General features: G+C 40.5%; 1 protein-coding gene across 10 annotated transcripts in view; it reads right to left on the reverse strand.

Annotated features, from left to right (window-relative positions):
- The window catches only part of Snap91 (synaptosome associated protein 91), a 135,420-nt gene that overhangs the window by 23,041 nt on the left and 91,326 nt on the right, over window positions 1-21,053 (reverse strand). For 7 of the 10 annotated variants that reach the window (XM_029560987.1, XM_029560981.1, XM_029560983.1 and 4 more), the window contains 9 exons: window positions 18,853-18,968; window positions 11,765-11,779; window positions 11,466-11,633; window positions 4,914-5,021; window positions 4,025-4,303; window positions 3,721-3,798; window positions 3,488-3,559; window positions 3,025-3,108; window positions 1,616-1,699 (listed from right to left, as the gene is read on the reverse strand). In XM_029560987.1, the coding sequence (XP_029416847.1) occupies window positions 1,616-1,699; window positions 3,025-3,108; window positions 3,488-3,559; window positions 3,721-3,798; window positions 4,025-4,303; window positions 4,914-5,021; window positions 11,466-11,633; window positions 11,765-11,779; window positions 18,853-18,968 (1,004 nt within the window). The remainder of the gene's footprint in view (window positions 1-1,615; window positions 1,700-3,024; window positions 3,109-3,487; window positions 3,560-3,720; window positions 3,799-4,024; window positions 4,304-4,913; window positions 5,022-11,465; window positions 11,634-11,764; window positions 11,780-18,852; window positions 18,969-21,053) is intronic. The other 3 variants (XM_008827837.1, XM_029560985.1, XM_029560986.1) reach the window with 2 other exon arrangements.

Here is a 21,053-nt window from a genome sequence, read left to right on the forward strand (position 1 = left end):
TGAAAGCAATATGGATTTAAGACTTCAGGTGTTGAGAATATAAAATTATGTAGTTTTAAAAAATCATGACTTATTAGAAAGAGGCCTTTCTAATGTTCACAGTGGTCATGATGGGTGATTATTTTAGTATATGAATGACATTAGCATTTAATAATAGCATTGCAAAATTATTTACTTATGAAAGGGTATTCTCTAGATCCATAAGAACTAATAACATTATGAACCAAAGGCAAGCCAAAATTATTATTTTGGATGTGATAGTTTTTGTTTTAGGGAGACTGATGGCTGTGTTAATGATAACTTTTGAAACATTACATCTCAAGCTGGAGTTTAGGCAATTATCACCTGGTGTGGTCTTTTGTTATAGGTAAAAGTGCAGATAACTGCATTTGACTTGGTTTCTTAAAACCTGGCCAAGGAAAAAAGAATATAACCTAGAATCACAGTATAATAACACTGGAAAGGACTATAGGTGCATCTGTGTCACCTCTATCAGTCCATGGCTAGATGCGACTCAGGGAAGTCAACATGCCTAGCAGATGCTGAAGAAAGAGGAAAACGTGTGTTCATGTATGTTCATATAGGGCTTGTCTGATGAATGCTGATGAATTTCACTTGGAGTTAAGATTACACTCACAGGTGAATAAATAATATTGTTTCCACAAAACACTAGTGCCTGCTACAAACGTAGAATGGGAAGGCAACAATGGGGGAAGGCCCTGAGTACCAGGCATTGTTCTACAGTCCTTTATGGGTTGAACCATTTGAATCACATGAACTGCTTGTATCTGGCCTCTTGCATATTTTTGACATTGCAAAATGACCCTGTCCTCTGCAAAGTTCATGCTGGAGAGTGATGCAACTGAGTTACAAAAAAATGCAGAACACTCCCCTCATAATGTTTTGAGTTAGTTATGACTTCGCGTTGGCCCGTGGCCATAGGTTGGAGACATCTGGTACCGTAAAACGTGTATGAACTCATTGTATTCTCAGAGCAGCCCAATGGGATTCAAAAGATGAGAAAACTGGCTGTTCTTGAAGAGGACCCGGGTTCGATTCCCAGCACCCAAATGGAGGCTAACAACCAGCTGTAACTGTGGTTCTGGGGGAATCCAATGCCTTCTTCTAATCTCTGGAGGCATTGCAGTCACACACATACAAGAAAAATAAATAAATTAAAAAAAATGATGTATGCAGCAACATTTTCAGTTCAATGGGAGAAATCTATGATGGTTTCTTCTGGGGTGATTTACATATTACAAAACCAATTGTCAGCTATCATGGTATAGTTTACCATAAATGCCTTCCGTAAAGATGAACATTATTACATGACAAAAATTGCTACACAAGCATATTACCTTTTTAGCAAATAAAAATAAACATGCTTGTTGAGAGTACAGTGGAGTAGAAGTTTCCACAAGGGTGGTTGGAGGCAACTGTGGCTCTAAGACTAATTTCATAAATCCTAGGAAACCATCAACCTCCTATTGTATAATGCTGTATCTTTCATTTTCATGTCTTGAGAAAAAGTAAAAATGCACTTTGCAATTCAATATCTACTACTTATAAAATATATCCGAACAACTTTAAAGAAATGCCATTTTAATTTAATTACCAGCTAGTAGATCTGCCGATGCTGATGAGCTAGAAGCAGCCTGAGGTGCTGGTTGGGTTTCAGAAGCACTACTTCCAAATGCATCTATCCATTATCCATTAGGCAGCAAGAAAGTAAGAGGTCAAACAGTAAGTACACTAAGTAAGTCAGATGTCATATATGCAGGCAGACATGCGTAGACAAGACATTTCTGAGTGTATGTGAAATGACTGGCTAAGTGGAATCATGCTCTAAACCCTTGATTCTATTTTGTTATTTGAGGTCTTGTAGCTATGTTTGCCTCAGGATCTTCCCACTTCTGCTTCCCAAGAGCTGGGATTACACGCGTGTGCCACTGTGCTCAGCTCTAAATAGTTTATTCCGTCACAAGAGTTCTATGATATTTAAGAATAACTCACTATAGGATTAAGAGAAATTCTTTTTTAAAAAGGATAATTCTTCTGGACTAAATTCTGTCATTTATCAAAAAACAGGATTGATGTTTTAGAAATGTTTAACAAGGGTAAAACAGCATTCCCATGTCCCATTCAAGCTTCTAAAGTTTTACTATGTCTAATAAAGCAACAGGAGCAGCAGCAGCTCTCCTGTACCAATGTGTCAAGGTTCAGTGTCTAAGCACCTGCAGGAGGTCAGAATCTGTGACTTCGCTGTATCCTCACGTGTTATCAATCAAGATATAATCAGTGGCTCATACTTTAATCCCTATACTTTGGGAGGCAGAGGCAGGCATATCTCTATGAGATCAAGGCTAGCCTGATGTATTATATCGACTTCCAGGCCAGCTGGGGTTACAGGGAGCCGCTTAGAAAAAAAAAAGGATATAATCAATGCATCTTGTAACCCTCTGCTTTTCAAAATACCAAATAAAGCATATAAAGAAGAAGAGAGTACATTTAAACCGTAAAAACATTTCCCAATTCTCTGGAAGGATTTTAAAACATTAAACTCAATGTAAATAAACACCACAGCACAATGCACAGTGACATATGATTAGCTTGTTTTCAATTCTGTATTATCTAGTTTGTGTTTATAATACGTTTAAGAAAGGAAGATGGCTGTAACCAACAGGTTGGGATCATTGAGAAAGAACAGAGAGAAGTGCCAACCAGGTGATTATAAATTAGGAGGAACAAAAGGGTGAAAACATTAAGACTTCAAATGAAAGATAAACCGGTTTTGTTAAATCGTGCACTGAAAGTTAACGATGAACTGATGGCAATGAGGATGACGGTGGAAGGAATGAAGGATATCTGTGTAACTCAAGTATACACGTAAAAACTAGAGTAACTCCGTAGACTCAAAAGGAAACAAAATGAAACAGGATGAAACAGCAGATGGAAAAACTATTCAGAATAAAAAAGACTCCAGACGCCTTAAGTGCCGAAGGAAGACATATATGATATACGCACCCCCGAAAAGGTCTATCACACCTGAGGACTCCACCTTTGCAGGAGAGGAAGTGGGTGCTGGAGCCGGTGCTGCAAACGTATCCACTGAAGTGAAGAACAGAACTCTCATCACCTGTGGCCCCTGAAACCTGGAGCCTTGACAATGGCCTCCACATTTCAGGGTGATTTAGGCAGAGAGAGGGTGGGCAGTCTTCACAGTTAAGGGAAACAAATGAAACTTAACTCCTTGAAGTCAGAGGTTTTAGTGCAAAAAGGAGTTTGTTTGTTTCACCAGCCTTAGATTTGCAATATCAACCCTAGTTGATTATGAGCTAAAGAATGAGATTCTTTTCTTACGTGAATTCTGAGTTTTAAAGAACGTAAGTAAAACCTTCAAAGCGTTGGATCACCCCCACAACACCCCACCCGCCACCCCAGGACCTGTGAGACAGCTCTGAACACTTGGCCATGGCAAAGCACTCACCGGATAAGAGGTCAGCAGTGAGCGAGCCCTCGGGCACTGGAGAGGCTCCTCGTGGTGGAGAGGAGAAAGCATCTTCCAAAAATGAAACAAACCAAAACCAAGCAGAAATAAGTAGCAGAAGGCTGAAATCAAACTCACAAATCTAACAAATGCATTATCACAGTGAGTACAAAGAGCTTCGACAGGGAAATGTCTACAGAAACAGAACTGAAGAAAGGGCTGCTTTGGTTTACCTGTACCAAACAGGTCTATGCTAGGAGCCACTTCTGGCTTGGGTGCTGCTGCGACTTCGGGAGCAGACTCAAACAAATCTAAGACCAAGAACACACAGGCCTTCTTCACTCAACCTGAAAAACAAGCCTGCCCCAGCATCACTTCCCAGTTTTCCGAATGAGCATTTTGGAGAATTCTGGGTTAAGTAGTAAATGGTTTCTAGAGAACCATTTAATTCCAGTTTTCATGCAGGACTAGGGCCAGGTTGGAGCCACAAGATGGGAGGAGTTCAGTAACAACAACAACAAAACAACAACGAATTACCACCAAAGATATCTAGAGTAGGAGGAGCGGCGGCGGTGGTGGTGGTGGTGGTGGCGGCGGCGGTGGAAGAGGTGGTGGCAGTGGTGGCGGCTGCAGCGGCAGTGGTGGTGGCGGCGGTGGGAGCCCCAGCAGGAGCAGGAGAAGGGGCGGTTGCAGGAACTGGAGGGGCTGCACTAGCTGTAGGGGTAACTACAGGAGCACTGGTCTCTGGTGGCTTCATTGCAAAGAGATCCAGCTCAGGTGCAGCCTCTGCGCTACCTTCAGATGGGGCAAAGGGGTCTTAGGAAAGGAAAGTGGAGACACATAGCATCAGTCAGGAAAGAGCAAGAGACAGCATCATAACTACAGGTAAGAGACACTTCACACATATATGTACAGGCTAGCTAGGCCTCGGGCTGCTCGGGTTTAACTACTATCGTATTAGGAGGGGGTCAGCAATTGGGATGTTTTTCTAAAGAAAAAAGAAAATACAGTTGGTACAAGTTGAGTGTGAACTACTTTGCAGGGAGCTGTGAGATTATAGTTTTGGTTCAAAGGTCATTATTTTTCAAACTCTTACTCTAGTGAATTTTGAAGCTTTGAAAGTTCATTAAAACATGCCGAAATATTTGAACTCAGCGTTTCAAGAGAATGTATTAGAGGGAGAAAACATTAAGAGAGCATACTTGCATTGAGAAAAATTGTCAATTTTGAGGAATTGCCAATTTTGATAAGTATGCACTTTCCTTGTCTTAATGTTTTAAGTGTTGGCATTATTTGTTCAGTTATGATGAATGATTGTTTACACTAAGAAGAAAATAAAATTGGAAAAACATATGACCACATCTAACTACTCGGGTTTCACACTAGGACAGAAAAACAACAGACTGGCTCATGACCGTAAACCCACCATTTCCTGAGCATGCATCAAGTGCTGCTGCTACGGGGGTTGGGGTAGCTGGTGCCGCGGCCCCTTCGGATGCTGCAGGGGCCTCCCCAGGAGAAGCTGCAAAGGCATCTTGGGTGCGTTTTTTTAAAATAACAGAAAGTAAAGGAATAGAAAGAGAAGAAAATATAGTAAAAGAACCAAGTTAAATTGTGAAGAAAGCTCCCTTATACAACATGAATTTTTCAATGTATTTCATGGCCCATGCACTGTTGGTAAGTGTAGAATAGAATAATCTTTGTGCATCTTCATGTTAGTTAACACGTGAGTGGTAGAGTCTGGATATAGCTGAGACCCATCAGGAGCCAACCAGATTCTCATTGTATAAGGGCTCTGAAAAGCATGTTTTATGTTTCATTAAAAATCAACAGATGTGGAAATTAAAACACAAAATAACTTTACTATGTAATTTAAGACATTAAACTTTCATGTCCAGATAATACTTATTTACTGTATTATTATACATCCCACTAATGGTTTCTAGAAAACTCCAATGTCTTTTTTGAATGCCCATATTAAATAGATGATAGCAATGTAAACAAATGTTTCAGATTTAGAAAGTTTTATAGTCTAGCGCAGACACAAATCATACTGTTAACATGAAAGTTGAGTATGTATTCAGAAAAGTCCTTATTAACCTTGAAAAGAATCTTCAGAGAGAAAAATGATTCATTTTAAAGAAACAAACACCTAACCAAATTAGGGCATGATGCTTAATGTCTTTATTTCTACTTACATTTTTGTTTTCAAATATTATTATATTTTTCTAGTTATTTGGAAAATGATCCATTTCCAACAGATTAAAAATATAATTCCATGTCTTAAGAATACAAGTACATTATTATTTGTAGAGGGCTCTCCACTCACACATAGGCAGGCCCAGCTTGTAAACATCTACTTTTCCTTTTTTCAAGGCTAGGGGCAGAACCTAGGGTCTTTGCACATGCTGAGCAGGCCCTCCACCATTCACTACATTCCCAGCCCTAAATGCCCACTTTATCAGTGTCTGACAGATACAAATGCTTCCTAGTGCATATCCACCAACAAGCCAGACTCATTATGGAGCTTGCACAGAAAAGTCTATTTTTGCAGAAGGACAGAAGGACGCAATCCATTACAACTATCATAGGTTTAAAGATGAAGCCTACAGAGAGTGGGACCGATGCCCACTTGGAATCCAACACTCACCCAAGACTTCTCATTCCTAAATACTGGTTTCTACAGTATCTACTGGTGTGTCCTCGAACACTGACCCTCAGTCATTAGGAAGAATTTTTCAGATATGCTTGGGAAATACCACACAGTATGTTTGCTTTCTCAGAGATCAGCACCTTAGGCTTCAGGAAGTCCTGTGGGCAAGACACTTGTTTCTCAGTTGAACCCAGTAGATCCCAGTAGGTCCCAAAGTTGTCTAAGTATCAAACACATTTGGGTAGCATTTTGAGTCATGGCATTTTTGTGGAATAAAAAACATTAAGTGAGACTCATTTGGGTTAACGGTCCTTTATAAAAACGCAAACAGGGTACCAGTTAGTTATACCTTATACATTAATTTGATCTAATTGCTTCCTTTCACTATCCTGAGGGAATACATGTTATGCTGGTCAGGGTACAGGCCAAGTGAAGATCACTGGAAAATGAAAATGACTGAAGGGTCAGTGCAGTCCCAGACACGAGAAGGCTACAGGCAACAGGGATACCTTCAGGTGGGCAAGGGCAGAAGAACTCAAGAAGAGGGCTGGAGGAGGATGGGGTGCTCTCAATACACCGTGGCTCAGGGCTATTTCCTTTCATTCCACTACACCAGGAACTGAGGCCAATAACTTTGGGAAGCGTAGAAACAGTAAGGATAGTCATGCTTTAACTATTTCATGTGGTACCTTTTATTATCTCCATTTTGTAATAAGAGAACCAAAGTTCAAAGATTTTAAGTGTTCTAACCACACACAAAAAAAACAGTAAGTGAAGTAATACATCTACGTTCATTGACTTGTTTTAGCCATTCTACAATATATACCTATTTAAAGTGTTTTGTTGCACATGAAAATCTGTGTAACAACTTTTGTTTTTCAGTTGCAAAACAAATCTTTGAAAGAAATTCTGGGTGGCCTGATCAAGGACATGCAGCCAGCAAATGGCAGAGCTAGAATTTTGCCCATAGAGGTCTCAGTCTCCTAGAGCCTTGTGTGTTCAGCCCCTGGACTGCACAGCTACCAAGCAGGTCACCTGCCACTAAGCCACTCACTGCTTTTAAGATGATAAACACCTAAGTTCCAGGCTCAAGGAGCTGTTCATGTGCTGAGCAAGTAAGTGAAACCTACACTCAGAGCCATATCCTCAGGAAAGGTCGATTTCTCCTCTGTGAGCCACACATCTTTCAGTGCTGTTTGTTAGTTAAGACTAAATGTTATGAAGTTAACTTTCCACTCCCATCAAAACATTTCTTAAAGACATAAGTGTACGGAAGAGGGACGATTGCCAAGGGAGGGAGGGAGATGACACAGGGTAGGAGGTGAGAATCATCAGAATGCATTATATACTTGTACTGAAATTGTCAAAGAACAAATTGAATTAATTGAAACAAAAGGAAAAACCTCTTTTTCTTAAAGGGGCTGCTGCAGCCCACAGCTGACAGTCTCCCCTGCCCAGGAAAGGGAAGCATGAACTTTACTGTGGGAGTGCAGTCCATGGAAGGGCATGGCCTGCGGTGAAGACTGACCTGCTGAGCCCAATCAGGCCCCAGAACTGAGTGAACATGAAACGGATGTTACAAAGCCAGTAAGTAGCTGGGTATAGTGGCTCATGCCTGTAATCCCAGCACTTGGAAGGCTGAAGGAGGACTGCTGTAAGCTCCAGGCCTGCAGGACTATAGAGTACCTGTCTCAAAAATCAAACCAACATCAGAAAAAAAACAACAAACAGATCCTTTTAATGCCCAACATCCCCCATTATCTTTGGGCATATTATCTTTCTAGAATCGTAAAAGAAAGCAGTTTTCCAATCCAGCTTTCTCCTCAGTACATTTCTACACTCTGCCAGGCTTGTCATCAGGGAATGCTGGTCCACAGGTCTGCATCCAGTCCAGGCTTCACCAGCAAGTGGGGCAGACTGCTGCAGACCAGGCTTTGTCCTTCCTGCACTCTAGAACACTCTTCCTCTCAGTCATCTGATTGCCAGATACCTTCCTCAAAATCTCTGCTAGCTACAGCTAGGCAGCCTGAGCCACTGGCCCTTTCTCTCCAGCCACATAAGCTACCTGAAACTCAAACTAAGCACAAAGGCATGATTGTTCTTAACAGCCTCAGAGTCACCATTCTGGTTTCTTTTCTTCTCCGCAGATCTTAGATTATAAAGCCCTCATAGGAAATTTATTTGTAAGTACTTATGTTGGACTATTGGTTTTAGGCAAAACTGATCAGCCTTGTTTGTTGGCCTCATATAGAAATGGTGACAGGCTTGTGAGTCACTTCTCTGGTTTCCCAGCTGTTTGGTTTCATGCTCACAGACAGATGCCCTCCAGAAGACTTGGTCACAAAATGATACAGTTGATCAAGAGGACACCTTGCTGGTGTGTTGAGGAAGTAGCACCAGTTAGCACCCCAGTGCCTAGAAAAATGCCAGGCTGCTACAAACCAGGTCAGAAGACGACTTGTAGGAGTCAGTTCTCTCCTTCCATCATGTGGGTCTTGGGGGTTGAACTCAGGTCACCAGGCACCTTTACTACAAACAACCCCAAATAGGCTATTTTTAAAAGATTTTGTCTTTATCAGCATCACTTGCTTTTATGTAAATTTAAATCATTGCATACTTTATAATTCTGTTCTGCAGGGCAACAGCAGATTCTATTTCTTGAAAGTTTGCCTTAAAAATAAAACATTTAGTAAATGTCCTATATCTTAACATGTTTTAATCACTTAAATTACTTATGAAGTAATAAAACATTATGTAGATATAAATCTGAATATTTTTTAAAAAAATAACAGAAATTCCTGACTTTCAAAACTCATATTTGAAATGTAGTACTAAAAGACAGAAAATTTTGATGGTATAGTATTTTATATTCATGAAATTTCATAGCCATTTTTTCTGAAATTAAAATTCATTAAGCTTATATCTGGAAAAATCTAAGTTGCTATAAGCATTATACTGAAATTTATGAGTCTATTATATATTTTAAGATCTAATTTATTTTTTTATTATGGGTATGTGTGTGAGAAGGGGGGTGTGTTCACGTGAGTGCAGGTGCCTATAGAGGCTTAGGGCATCAGATCCCCTGGAGCTGGGGTTACCAGTCGCTGTGAGCTGGGTGGTAACCACCCATGTTATGGGTGCTGGGAACTGAATTGGGGTCCTTTGCAAGAGCAATACACTCTTTACTGCTGAACCATCTCTCCAGCCCCCTGTTTTATATGTTTTGAGACAGGCTCTTGCTATGTAGCTCACACTAATCTGGAACTTACTACAGTAGCCCTGGCAGGCCTCGTATTTGCTCTTCTCCTGCATCAGCCTCCTGACTGTGGCCACCATGTCTGACATGAGGGTATGTTTTGAAGTTGTACAAACAGAATATTACTGGTGCCCTTATTAGAGTTTAACTACTTGTCCATCTTAAAGATCCAAAATAGATAATGGCCAGATATTTAAGTTTTGAATTTATTTCGTCAGAGCTCTAAATGATTTACTATAAACCAAGTAAAGGCATGAAGGAAATCAGTGAAAATCACAAAAGACAGTGGCAGACACCGACACGTGTGACTGACAGAGCCTTTACAGCTGTGGGAGGCCAGGAAATAGCTGACAGAGTGGAATGAAGTGGCTGCCATGAGACTCATCCCCACTCACACTTTTGCCAGGTGACGGAAAGGACATGGATGAAAGCACAGGGCAGCCGGTTCTTGGCATTTAGTTATGTGACCTGCAGTACATGGTTGTATGACTTGGATATAAAGGTAAAAATAATGCCACTATAAAAGAATTTCCAAACATAAAGATTCTCTGCTTAAAAAAATACAGTCAAAGAGGTAACAAATGACAAACACAAACAGCATAATGGCTCAAAGAATATTTCAAAGAAATATCTTAGGCTTTATTATGCTATAGAAAGTTATGATGGAAGCAAGGCAGAACTGCTTGATGTTTTAGAGGTAACCAAGCTCCTTCCAAGTGGATTGAAGCTAAAACTCTAAATAGCAAAAGTATAGAAATTTCAAGAAAAATCGTTGTCCAACTTGTCCATATTTTCTATTGGCCTTGCAGTTTTTTTTGTCAACATGAGCTCATGTGAAACCACTCAAACTCAATACCAGCTGTGGGGTCAGAGAGGGAAGGCTGAAGAAGTTGATTTTATAAACTTAAGCTAAAACTTCATGTGTTTTAATCTCAGAAGATACAGGCAACAGTGACACAGAAGACTCTATTCTCAGTGGCTCCTTCTAGTGAAACACTCAAGCGTCTACAATCCTCTGCTTTTGAACAAGTTTCTTTTGGTAGGAGCGAAGACACAGCAAAGTGGCAGAAAATTTCTTTGGAAAAACAATGGCAGAAAAGGTGCATTTGGCTTAGAGCTACTTGTGGACAGCCTCAGAGCCTAGGGCAGGCACTTGACAGAGTGGTAGGTGACTATGTGAGTGTTCGTCCCCAGGGAGATAGACTGAGTCCACCACAGCCTGCCAAATCTCCTGGCTTCTCCATCACTCGCTCCCTCCAATTTCTTAACAATGTCTTCAAAATGCTCTGGGAAAGATGTTATATGGTAATGAAGAAACACAAAACTATAATGAGTCTAACACCCCTGTGTGTGATCCGAGCCTGGGTTTGGACACAGGCTCAATTCCGATCAGAATATCTAGACAAACTGGCTTCATCACGTCTGGGTATTTCACTGGGTTAGAATTGATATCTGCATGGAGAGCACATTTCTACACAACCGTTCAAAGATCAACCTTCAGCTGTTTTCAATTAGCATGTCAAGGGCTGCTTCAGAAGTTCTCTCAAAGTTCCAAAGTCAAGGTGATCCATCTTTTTACTTGTACACACAATCATCGGCTGTAGGCATATCCACAACCTCTCTAGAGAGCCCTCTAAATCTGAACTCCTCTCAAATGATTTTTTTTCTCTAAATGTTAAGAAATGATTTAGGCTAGGACTGCTCTCTCATAGTCTCTGAATCTTCGCTGGGCTGGTTCTAATCTGGCCCCAAAGCCCCACCTCAATGTGATAGGGAGGCCTGGGGTCCCTCACAGAGGTCCTGCAGGGAGGGTGTGTGCAGGCCGGAGTCTGGCAGCAACTCAGACCCTAATGTCAGATCAAATGAGTTCTAAGGGCTGCAGTTATGATTGAAAAGCACAGAAACTCCAGGGAGGGCAGACTGATGAATTCAGCACATACACTTATATATGAACTAGCATTGAAAAAGTGCTTAAACACTCTGCCAAGCTGTCATATAATGTAAAGCAATCCAAAGGTACTGTGGCCATCCTGAAAGGAAAATGAAAGAGCAGTACATGCCGAACTAACCTCCGAAGAGATCCACTTCAGCAGTGACCGCGGTCACAGTCGTGGTGGTTGAGGCAGAAGCTGAAGCAGTGGCAGTTTCAGCAGTTGTAGTAGGAGGGGAAGGTTCTGGTGCAAATGGGTCTGAAATCTGTGCTTCAGAGGGAACAGAGGAAAGCGCAGCCAAGGAATCTGTGTTTCACCAGAGACAGAGCAAATGGGAGAGGAGGAAGGGATAGAGATAGACCAGACTCCTAAAGGTCAAAACGAGGACAGTTAGAGACTCTCTCAAAAGAGAAGTTCAAAAACAAAGCTTTACTCACCCTCTCCCAAAAGGTCTATCGAAGTCCAGTACATGGCAGCATGTGAAGAGACAAAAGCTCAAGCTGAAACATCTGACTGCACCAGCAGGAAGCAGGGCCAGGCACAGGCTCGACACACTGCAGCTTTCTGTGCCTTTCCAGACCATTTATACAATTAATGTGTAAATGCACTATCGATTCCATCATGGAACTCCCAAAGAGGAAGGGGCCTTAGGTACTCTCTACACCAAGCTTCTGATGAAAAGGGAAAACTGAGGACTACGGAGGTCAAGAGACTTACCTGAAGTTTGTCTAAATAACCCTGAAAAACTCAATATATGTCCTAAAAGGTTTGCTACTTCATCTGCTCTGACTGTCACTATATTGTTAGTTAAACTTTGTTGACTTTTTTCTTCCTTTCTCCTTCTTTCCCCTTCCCTTCTCTTCCCCTTGCCTCCTCCTCCTCTTTCCCCCTCCTCCTTCCCACCTTCCCCCCCACCCTCTTTTAGGAGACTGGGTTTCCTATGTAGCCCAGCTCTCAAAGTTATTATCCTCCTAAGGGATGGGATTATAGGCCTGGTCACCAACCAGCTGACCCTCTTTAATTCATTGCTTATGTCTGAAACACCAGAGAACAAAGGGAGGCTTTATCTAAGCTGTAGTTTAGACAATAGAATATAGTAAATGCAGTCAGAACAGAAAAAAAGGTTAGGGGTTAGGAAAAAGAATCTCTAACCTAAAGTACTCTCTTTCCCATATGTTCCACACTAGCTAACATTCTCCAATGCCAATATATAATCTTGACACATAAATATGACAACATATGAGAATTATTTTTAAGATGAATGGGAAAGACATCACAAGGCATTCAGTCTATGATCCCAGCACGCCTGAGAACTTCATATGTACTTAGTGTTCAACCTCAGAATCACAGTTGGCCTCCTCAGCAGTGAACCTTAGACTACATGATGACTTCGTGTCAAGTTTCTAAGTGCCTGATGGGATTTTTCCACACCATATTATGATGTGCACCATACTTCAGGACTCATATCTAGAAATTTATCTTAAACATGGAGAAATTGTACTGGCATATATTAGCGAGCTACTCTTTTAGGGCCTTAATGAAAATTTAGCTAAGCAATATTTCTAGAACATATTTTGAAAAACCAAGAAAAGTAAATTTGACACCGAAAATAATCACATTGGCTTAACTGTATTATCAGCAGAAAACAGATGACCTCTTAATCAATGAAGGCCTACTTATCTTTATATCTTACTTGCCACTTGCTAGGAATATATTTTAAATTTTAAAAACTAGTGTCAAGACTTTTCCTCACCAGCAAATCTTACATATTTAAGAGCAATACTAGAAAGTTATAGCGCACATAGAACTTGACCTTAGAACCAGTTTTAAAAATCTCAATACTACCAGCTGAATAAACAGCAGTAGTGGTAACAACCAACCAGGTGTGAGTGGAGCCAAGGGCAGGTTTGACCAGGCACTTGTTAGATGCTCAGATCAAACTTTTCAGAAATAGAAAGCTTTCAAGCAATTCCTGAGACCAACAACACCTAGTCCAAAACAACTGTCACCTCACAGCACATATCTCAAGAATATGGATGAGAAATTAAACTGGGCTATTGGAAGCCAGGAAGACTCGATGCGTCTCTCCCCTGGCATCACTGGAGTCTCTCCAGCCCTGCCTTCAAGAGTCCGTTTTAAAGTGCCATGGGCCTTCAGAGTTAGGAGCCACCTTACTTAAAAGTGTCTAGAACTGCTGTTGGCTATGATCAGAAAGGACAGGTTGCTTTATACTTTGGGCAGGTGGTAAAGGAAATTGTGTACCAGAGGAAAAGACAAACGAGATTTTAAAAATGTAAAAGATTAAAATATCAGCTCCTTTTTTTCAATTAGTGCTTTGTTTGATGGAGGTTGATGAGATGACGAGAACCAATATGATGGAGGTCAGCGAGTAAACATTTTTGGGGGGGTTTCCTTGGAAAACACATAGGGGTTAGGCACACTGGAAGAAAACTGATACCAAAAAGTTTTGGACACTCCTGTATATTAGAGGTCTTAGTTTCCAAAACCTTAATTTCCTGGACGAAAGTAATTTATGTTACTTATTTTTTATTTTAGCCAAAAAATTTTCAAAGATTATAGATGGCCATCAGTGATGGGATATTCTTAAAACCACCACTTTTTATAAAGGATTAAATAACATACACACAAAGAAGTAGAACTCAAATTACTTATGAGATACATAATTGAGACATATTTGCATTACAAAAATTGCTAGAAAATGTTTATTATAACAAGAATGTGATGGCTAATCCTGGGTGTCAACTTGACTGGATCTGGGATTAACTGAAATGAGAGAGATCGTCTTGATTGGATCATCTGAAGCTGGAAGACACACCCTAAATGTGGGTGTTACCTTCCTATGGCAGCCCGTATAAAAGGCCAAGGCAGAGGAGAACACTTGGCTTCTTGCTGCTTGCCTTCTCTCTCGCTGGTGAGTTCATCTTGCTGCTGTAGACTGAAGACTAGCAGATCTCTTGGAATTTATCAGATCTTCAGTGCTAGATTGGGACTACTGAGACATCCAGCCTCCTGGACTGAGCGACTACAGATTCTCAGCCTCTCCAGTGTGGTGCAGCCATTGTTAGACTACTCAGACTATCCTGTGAGCTAATCTGACAAATCCCTATATATACATGTATATATACATATATGTATACGTGTAAAGAACTAGGATGAAATTCTTCCAACGAAGAAACTGACATTCTTCAATGAGATGCAACTAGATTTTTTTCAGGTTACTATAAAGATTAAATGTGCTAATTCACTTAAAAGGCTCATCCATATGTGGAATACATCAAATGTCCCGTAAGGACAACTAGGATTGTGAACTGCAAAGTTTCTGTAAACTTCCAGTGTGCATGTGCATGCAAGACACAGCCTGCAGATATGTGCCCTTCACATGGTTAGAAAGTAGTTCACAAAAACTACTTATACTATAGCTAAAAATACACCTGGGCGATATTTGAGACACATTATCTCACATTAATGATTGTCTTTCAAGTGCACATTGGTAATTAATTTCAATTTTATTTATTTAAAATTTTTATTTATTTATTTTACATGTGTGTTATGCCTGCATGTATGTAAGTGTACCCATGTCATGCGGTGCCTGTGGAGATCAAAAGAGGATGTTGGATCCCCTGGAACTGGAGTTAGGGACTGTTGTTAGCCACTGTGGGTGCTGGGATTTGAACCCAGGTCTTCTGCAGGAGCAGCCAGTGCTCTTAACTGCTGAGCCATCTCTTCAGCCCCATTAATTTTAATAAAACCTTAGCAGAAATTCTGTATTTCTCAAAAAGTAGAAATTTTACACCATTTATAAAAAGAAACTATGTCTCTACGCACTTCTCAGATATGCAGACAGCAAACTTGCTCACTTAGTTGTGCTTCTGAAGCAAGTATTTATCATATAGAAATTAAAACATTCAAGTCAAAGGTAGGGATTTAAAAAGTTAGCTATACTATTTCAGTCAGTGGCTCAATATTAGCTTGCATAAATGCTAAATTTATATATATCATTTAAAATAAATTCACTAAAACATGAATTTGATGAAATTTGGTTGCTTTATGTCAATAAGAAAAAACACTAACATTAAAGCAGGTCCCTGAAAGGGAACTGTATATCAGTAGCTTTAACTGTATGGGCTGTAACTCACATACTTCTGAAGTGATCTCATTGTTGGATATTGAAATCCTTTCACTACAGAAATGCTCTAATAGATTTACAACATTTTAGAGGTCATATTTTATTGTCTAGTTTTACAAAATTCAACTAATATAATATTCAAAAATAGACATGGCTTGGTGTTATGAAAGAAGAAGAAAAAGTGAGTTGACGTTTTGCACGTTTACTACAACTTTACCACCTTCAACCCTAGCAGGATCTACAGCACAAAGGCGGAAAGAAACTACCTCTCCATTTCATTTAGAAGCTTTCTGACTTTTATTCATTTTCTTAGAAATTGAGAATTATTAATTAATAAATTCCCCCTAAGCTTTTCTGTTGCTAGGAAATGCTGCAGTTCTAGGTGTTTTGCTGAGACAGAAATGCTGTCTAATCATCCAAGTGACCATGGGTCTCAGTTAAGGCTTCACTAGCCTACCAATCTCTTAGCACTGACTATGAAAACATGTTTTCCTCTAGTGGTAAAGTTAGAAGATAGAAAATCATTTTTAGGGTAACAGCAAAGTTGATCACAAGTCAACTGGAAACTCCCTCCCTGCTGGCTAGCTTTCATAGCCCTGGAAGTTGCTATGTAGGCTGCAGGAGGAAAAAAAGCATCAACAGAATCACCCAGCTGTTAACTCTAGGACTACAAGACCAACCTGCCAGGCAAGATGTACCCATTTGTTGCACTAGCAGCACTACTGTTAAGTGGGTAACCAACTGCCTTCTGATTAGATTTTAGGCCCATGCAACAAAAGGGAATCCATGCTTGGCACTGTAAACTTTGTCAAAAAACACATCAGGGGGAGATCAAGGGCCCTAGAGAGGAACTGAATATTACTGTTTAGCTGAACTCCCATATTGTCACACTGCCTCCCAAATATTTATGCTTACATGCACAGACAAATGCTACTCTGTGCCTTAATCAGACAAACCTGTCTTTCCAGGTTTGTCTGCCTCCCAAATATTTATGCTTATATGCATAGACAAATGCTACTCTGTGCCTTAATCAGACAAACCTGTCTTTCCAGTGAACAGGGGTCAATGCAGTCTCACAGCTACACAAGATGCTGAGAATGAATAACAGATGAATGCCTAGCCCTAAACAAGACCATCCCCTCTAAGGCTCAGGGAACATTGAGGAAGAGAGGGTGGAAAGAATGTAAGAGTCAGAAGGTAGAGAGAAGAATTTTAAAATACCATTATCTGGGCAAGATGAAGCCACAGCAATCATGAAGCCACAGCAGCTGTGGATTACTGCACTGGGTCTGCACAAGAATAACTTGACGATTGTCAGGCACTAGAGGAAGGGTTCAGTGGCCCTACACCTCACTGCTCAACTATTTGCTACTGATATATTCAGAGAGGGGGAGTCATTGTCTTTAGTTGGTGCACACTGGTGATCCCATCAGATGCCAATGGATAGTTTCAATCCAGTGCTCACATAGATGGCCATGTCACAATGTCAAAAGGCTGAACACCACTGCATTGCCTCCAACACTGAATGCAACTGACTTGTGTAAACCAGGGTCAGTGTTAAAGTGAGGCACCCAGGGTACAGAATGGAGCGAGACGGTCACATTCAGCATTATGCACTTGCTAGATTATAAAATACATTGTAGCTCTCACTCTTGTCTCTCTGTGATCACTGGCTCTGGAAGAAGGCGGTTTCATGCTATAAGGACAAACAAGTAACCCTTCTGACATCCACCTGGTCAAGGAACTGGGGCCTCTGCTAATAAGACACATCAACTCATCAGTCTTGTAAGCAAGCCATCTTGGAACCAGGTTCTCTGACCACATCATCAAATGGCTGCAACTTCAACTGATTCTATGGCTCATTAGAACCACAACCACCCAACTGGGCTTTTTCTAAATTTCTGACCCATTGGTGCTATAAGAGAATAAATGCTTATTGTTTAACACCACCAAGCTTGGGTATTTTGCCACATTGCGGTAGATAAAATAGTTTAAAAAATGAAAAAAATCTCTTTACAAATTGAAATTTAATAAAGTTAGATAATGTTCAAAGAAAAACTTTATTTTTAAAAATTCATAATCTATAGTAACCTTAAGAGTTGAAATTTAGGGACTGGAGAGACAGCTTAGCAGTTAAGAGCACTGGCTGCTCTTGCAGAGGACCTGGGTTCAATTCCCAGCTCCCACATGGCGGCTATGAACCATCCAGTTCCAGGGGGTCTGACGCCCTTTTCTGACCTTCATGGGCACTGCACAACATGGCTCACTTACATACATGCAGGCAATACACTGATAAACATAAAATAAATTTTAAAAGAGTTGAAATTTAGATACTTATAATGGAAATAAGTCAGAATTTAAAATGTTCGTACTTATAGTTATCTACTTTATTTCTGAACAGATTATCTTTTTGTTATTTGTGTTATCAAAAAAACCTTGGGGGGGGCAGCTGGAGAGATGGCTCAGCTGGAGAGATGGCTCAGCAGTTAAGAGCACTGGCTGCTCTTGCAGAGGACATGGGCTCAATCCCAGCACCCACATGGTGGCTAACCATCTGTAACTCCAGTTTCAGGGAATCCGACACCCTCTTCTGGCTCCATGAGCATTGTACAAGATGGGTGCACTTACATGCACGCAGGCAAAACACTCACACTTAAAGTAAAAAATAATTTTAAAAGTTTAACCTTTGTAAATAAGACCAAGAGATTACAAAAGAAACACCTGAGGATGGGCAGACAGAGGAAGGAATAGGTTACAAATACCACAGAAGAACAATGAAGAAATGGTTTTAATGTTATATTAAATTTTTTAAGTCAAATATTTGTGAAAAGTTTTTTTCTGAGAACTACGAGTCAACTGGGATTGAAATGCCTGACATAGTTCCTCTCAGTCAATTAGTATAGCATATATCTTTTCTGACACAAAAGAGAATACATAATGTATTTCAGTTTTAGTAAGTGAATACAATGTGATTAAAACCAGTACAAGTCTAAAGGGATCCAGGAACTAAAGTTGACCAAACCAAACTGGTTGAAATGCTCCTTAGAGTAACCTTATAAATTCATGAACGTGACCAAGTTTGTAATGCTTCAATTTCTAGATAATTACTAAAGATAATCAGGGTTCTAGAATCACAAATACTTTCTTTGTTTCAAGTTTAAAAATTGTATGGCTACTTGAATATTTACTGTATTACAGAGAATTTCTCTACCTCTTTTACAATATGCATTTCAATCAGTTGATGCCCCTCAGCATTTCCCCTTCAAGTTTCTAATACCACGGTGGACAAACAGAAGGTACATATAATAATTATTGACCCAATTAAAGCAACTACAACAAAATGCCCTGAGGTCAGCAGGCTTGTTTGACCCCACTCACCTCCCCATGCAGTGGCTCCCCCTGCAGCTGGCGGTGGTGCTGGTGCTGCAGCTGCTGCGGCTCCTCCAGAGAAGTCTGGCTGGAGGTCAAGGAGATCACTGGATGGCTTAGAAGTGCTGAAAGGAAAACAAAACTTCATAATCAGACATTGAAATATATCACAGTGCTGTTTTAAAACAAAGGTTTATGTAGAAAACGTCAAAGACTTTAGACATTTTAAGTTCAGTAAAAGAGTAACAGCTAAGGGAGTTTGGGGTGTACAAAGGCTCGGAACAACCCAAACTTCTGTAAAGTACTAGATGGTAAGAATGCTGGCTTTGAGGGGCAGGTGATCTCTATCACTCCTCAAGTACACTATGGTGGCAAACACTGACAATACAGAAGCAAATCACCATGGGCTTATTCTAATTTTTCTAATTTTGTTTTGTCTTTTTGAAGCAGGGTCTCCCTGTAGCCCCAGCTGTCCTGGAACTCACTATGTGGACCAGGCTGGCCTTGAACTCACAGAGATCCACCTGCCTCTGCCTCCCGAGTGCTGGGATTAAAGGTGTGTGTCACCATACCTGGCCATTTTCTAATTTTTAAAAAATACTTTATTATTTTTATTTTATGTGTATGAGTATATTGCCTGCATGTGTGTAAGTGCACCCATATTGTGCAATGCCTGCAGAGGGCAGAAGAAGGTGTCAGGCTTCCTGGAACTGGAGTTATAGACGGTTGTTAGCTGCCATGTGGGAGCTAGGAATACAACCCAGGTCCTCTGCAAGAGCAACCAATGCTCTTAACTGCTGAGCCATCTCTCTAATCCCTCTATTTTCTAATTTTTTTATAAAGAAAAAAATCATGTCTTAAGAATTTGTAAACCAGGAGCTAGAGAGATGGCTCAGTGGTTAAGAGCACTAACTGCTCTTGTAGAGGACCCAGGTTTGATTCCCAGTACCCACATGGTGGCTAACAACTGTCCAAAACTCTAGTTCCAGGGGATCTGACCCCCTCTTCTGACCTCCTCGGGCATTGCATGACACATGCACGCAGGCAATACACTCATACACATAAAATAAAATAAAAATAAAATTAAAAAACAGAATTTGTAGACCAAATAATACAAAAGTGAACTAATTTACCATGCCAGGTGTTGTGGCACGAGCCATTAATTCCAGCCCTTGGGAGGCAGAGGCTGGTGAATCTCTGAGAGATCAAGGCCAGCCTAGTCCACATAGTGACTTCTAGGCAGACTGGGATTAGGAGACCCTGTCAAAACAAACAAACAGACAAAGAACAACAACAACAAAAAAAAGCTAATTTACCTTTAAATATTGTTTGTTTCTAAGTGGGCTTACCTCAAAAGACCCCAGCTTTTTATTCAGCTTAAAAAAATATTTCATTATTTGTTTTATTTTATGTGTATGAGGGTTTTGCCTGCTTGTTTTTTTTGTTTGTTTGTTTTTTTTGTCTTTTTGAGACAGGGTCTCCCTGTAGCCCCAGCTGTCCTGGAACTCACTATGTAGACCAGGCTGGCCTTGAACTCACAGAGATCAGCCCGCCTCTGCCTCCTGAGTGCTGGGATTAAAGACATGTGCCACCATGCCGGGCTGCCTGGTTGTTTTTAAGAGCACCACGTGTGTGCAATGCTCACAGAGGCTAGGAGAGGACATTAGATCCCCTGGAACTAGAATTACAGACAGACATTAGCCTCCATGTGGATGTTGAGAATCCAGATCATCTGCAAGAGCAGTCAGTGCTTTTAACTGCTGAGCCATATCTCTAGCCTCTTTCTTACTCAGCTTTTCAAAGCTTCTTTAGTTGTACAAGTTTAATAGGAGTCTAAGTTTTGCTGTTCAAAATATAGGCTCCAAAGTGCCCGTGTCTTGGAACCTTGTTAGAACACAAAATTTCAGGGTCACCCTCTATTAGGTTCATCAGAATCTTCATTTTAATAAGACCCTCATATGATCCACAGGTGTATTTAGATATGAGGAACACAGGCTAAAACGTTACCAGCCTCTGACACCCTGGGCTCCCATCTGTCTTCAAACAGCTTTATCTTTATCCTTTTACATGGTAGGCATCTAAGTAATGGTCTCCTAAAGAAAGATGCTGGGGCTTTCCAAAATGCTTCAACCCCTGAAGGCATTTTTTTAGTTCTGATGTCCAATTTAGGAAATACAACTAGACTAAATAAGAGAAAATGGAAACACGTT

The sequence above is a fragment of the Nannospalax galili genome, unplaced genomic scaffold, assembly GCF_000622305.1.
Source record: "Nannospalax galili isolate Female #2095 unplaced genomic scaffold, S.galili_v1.0 scaffold2893, whole genome shotgun sequence".
NCBI lineage: Eukaryota > Metazoa > Chordata > Mammalia > Rodentia > Spalacidae > Nannospalax > Nannospalax galili.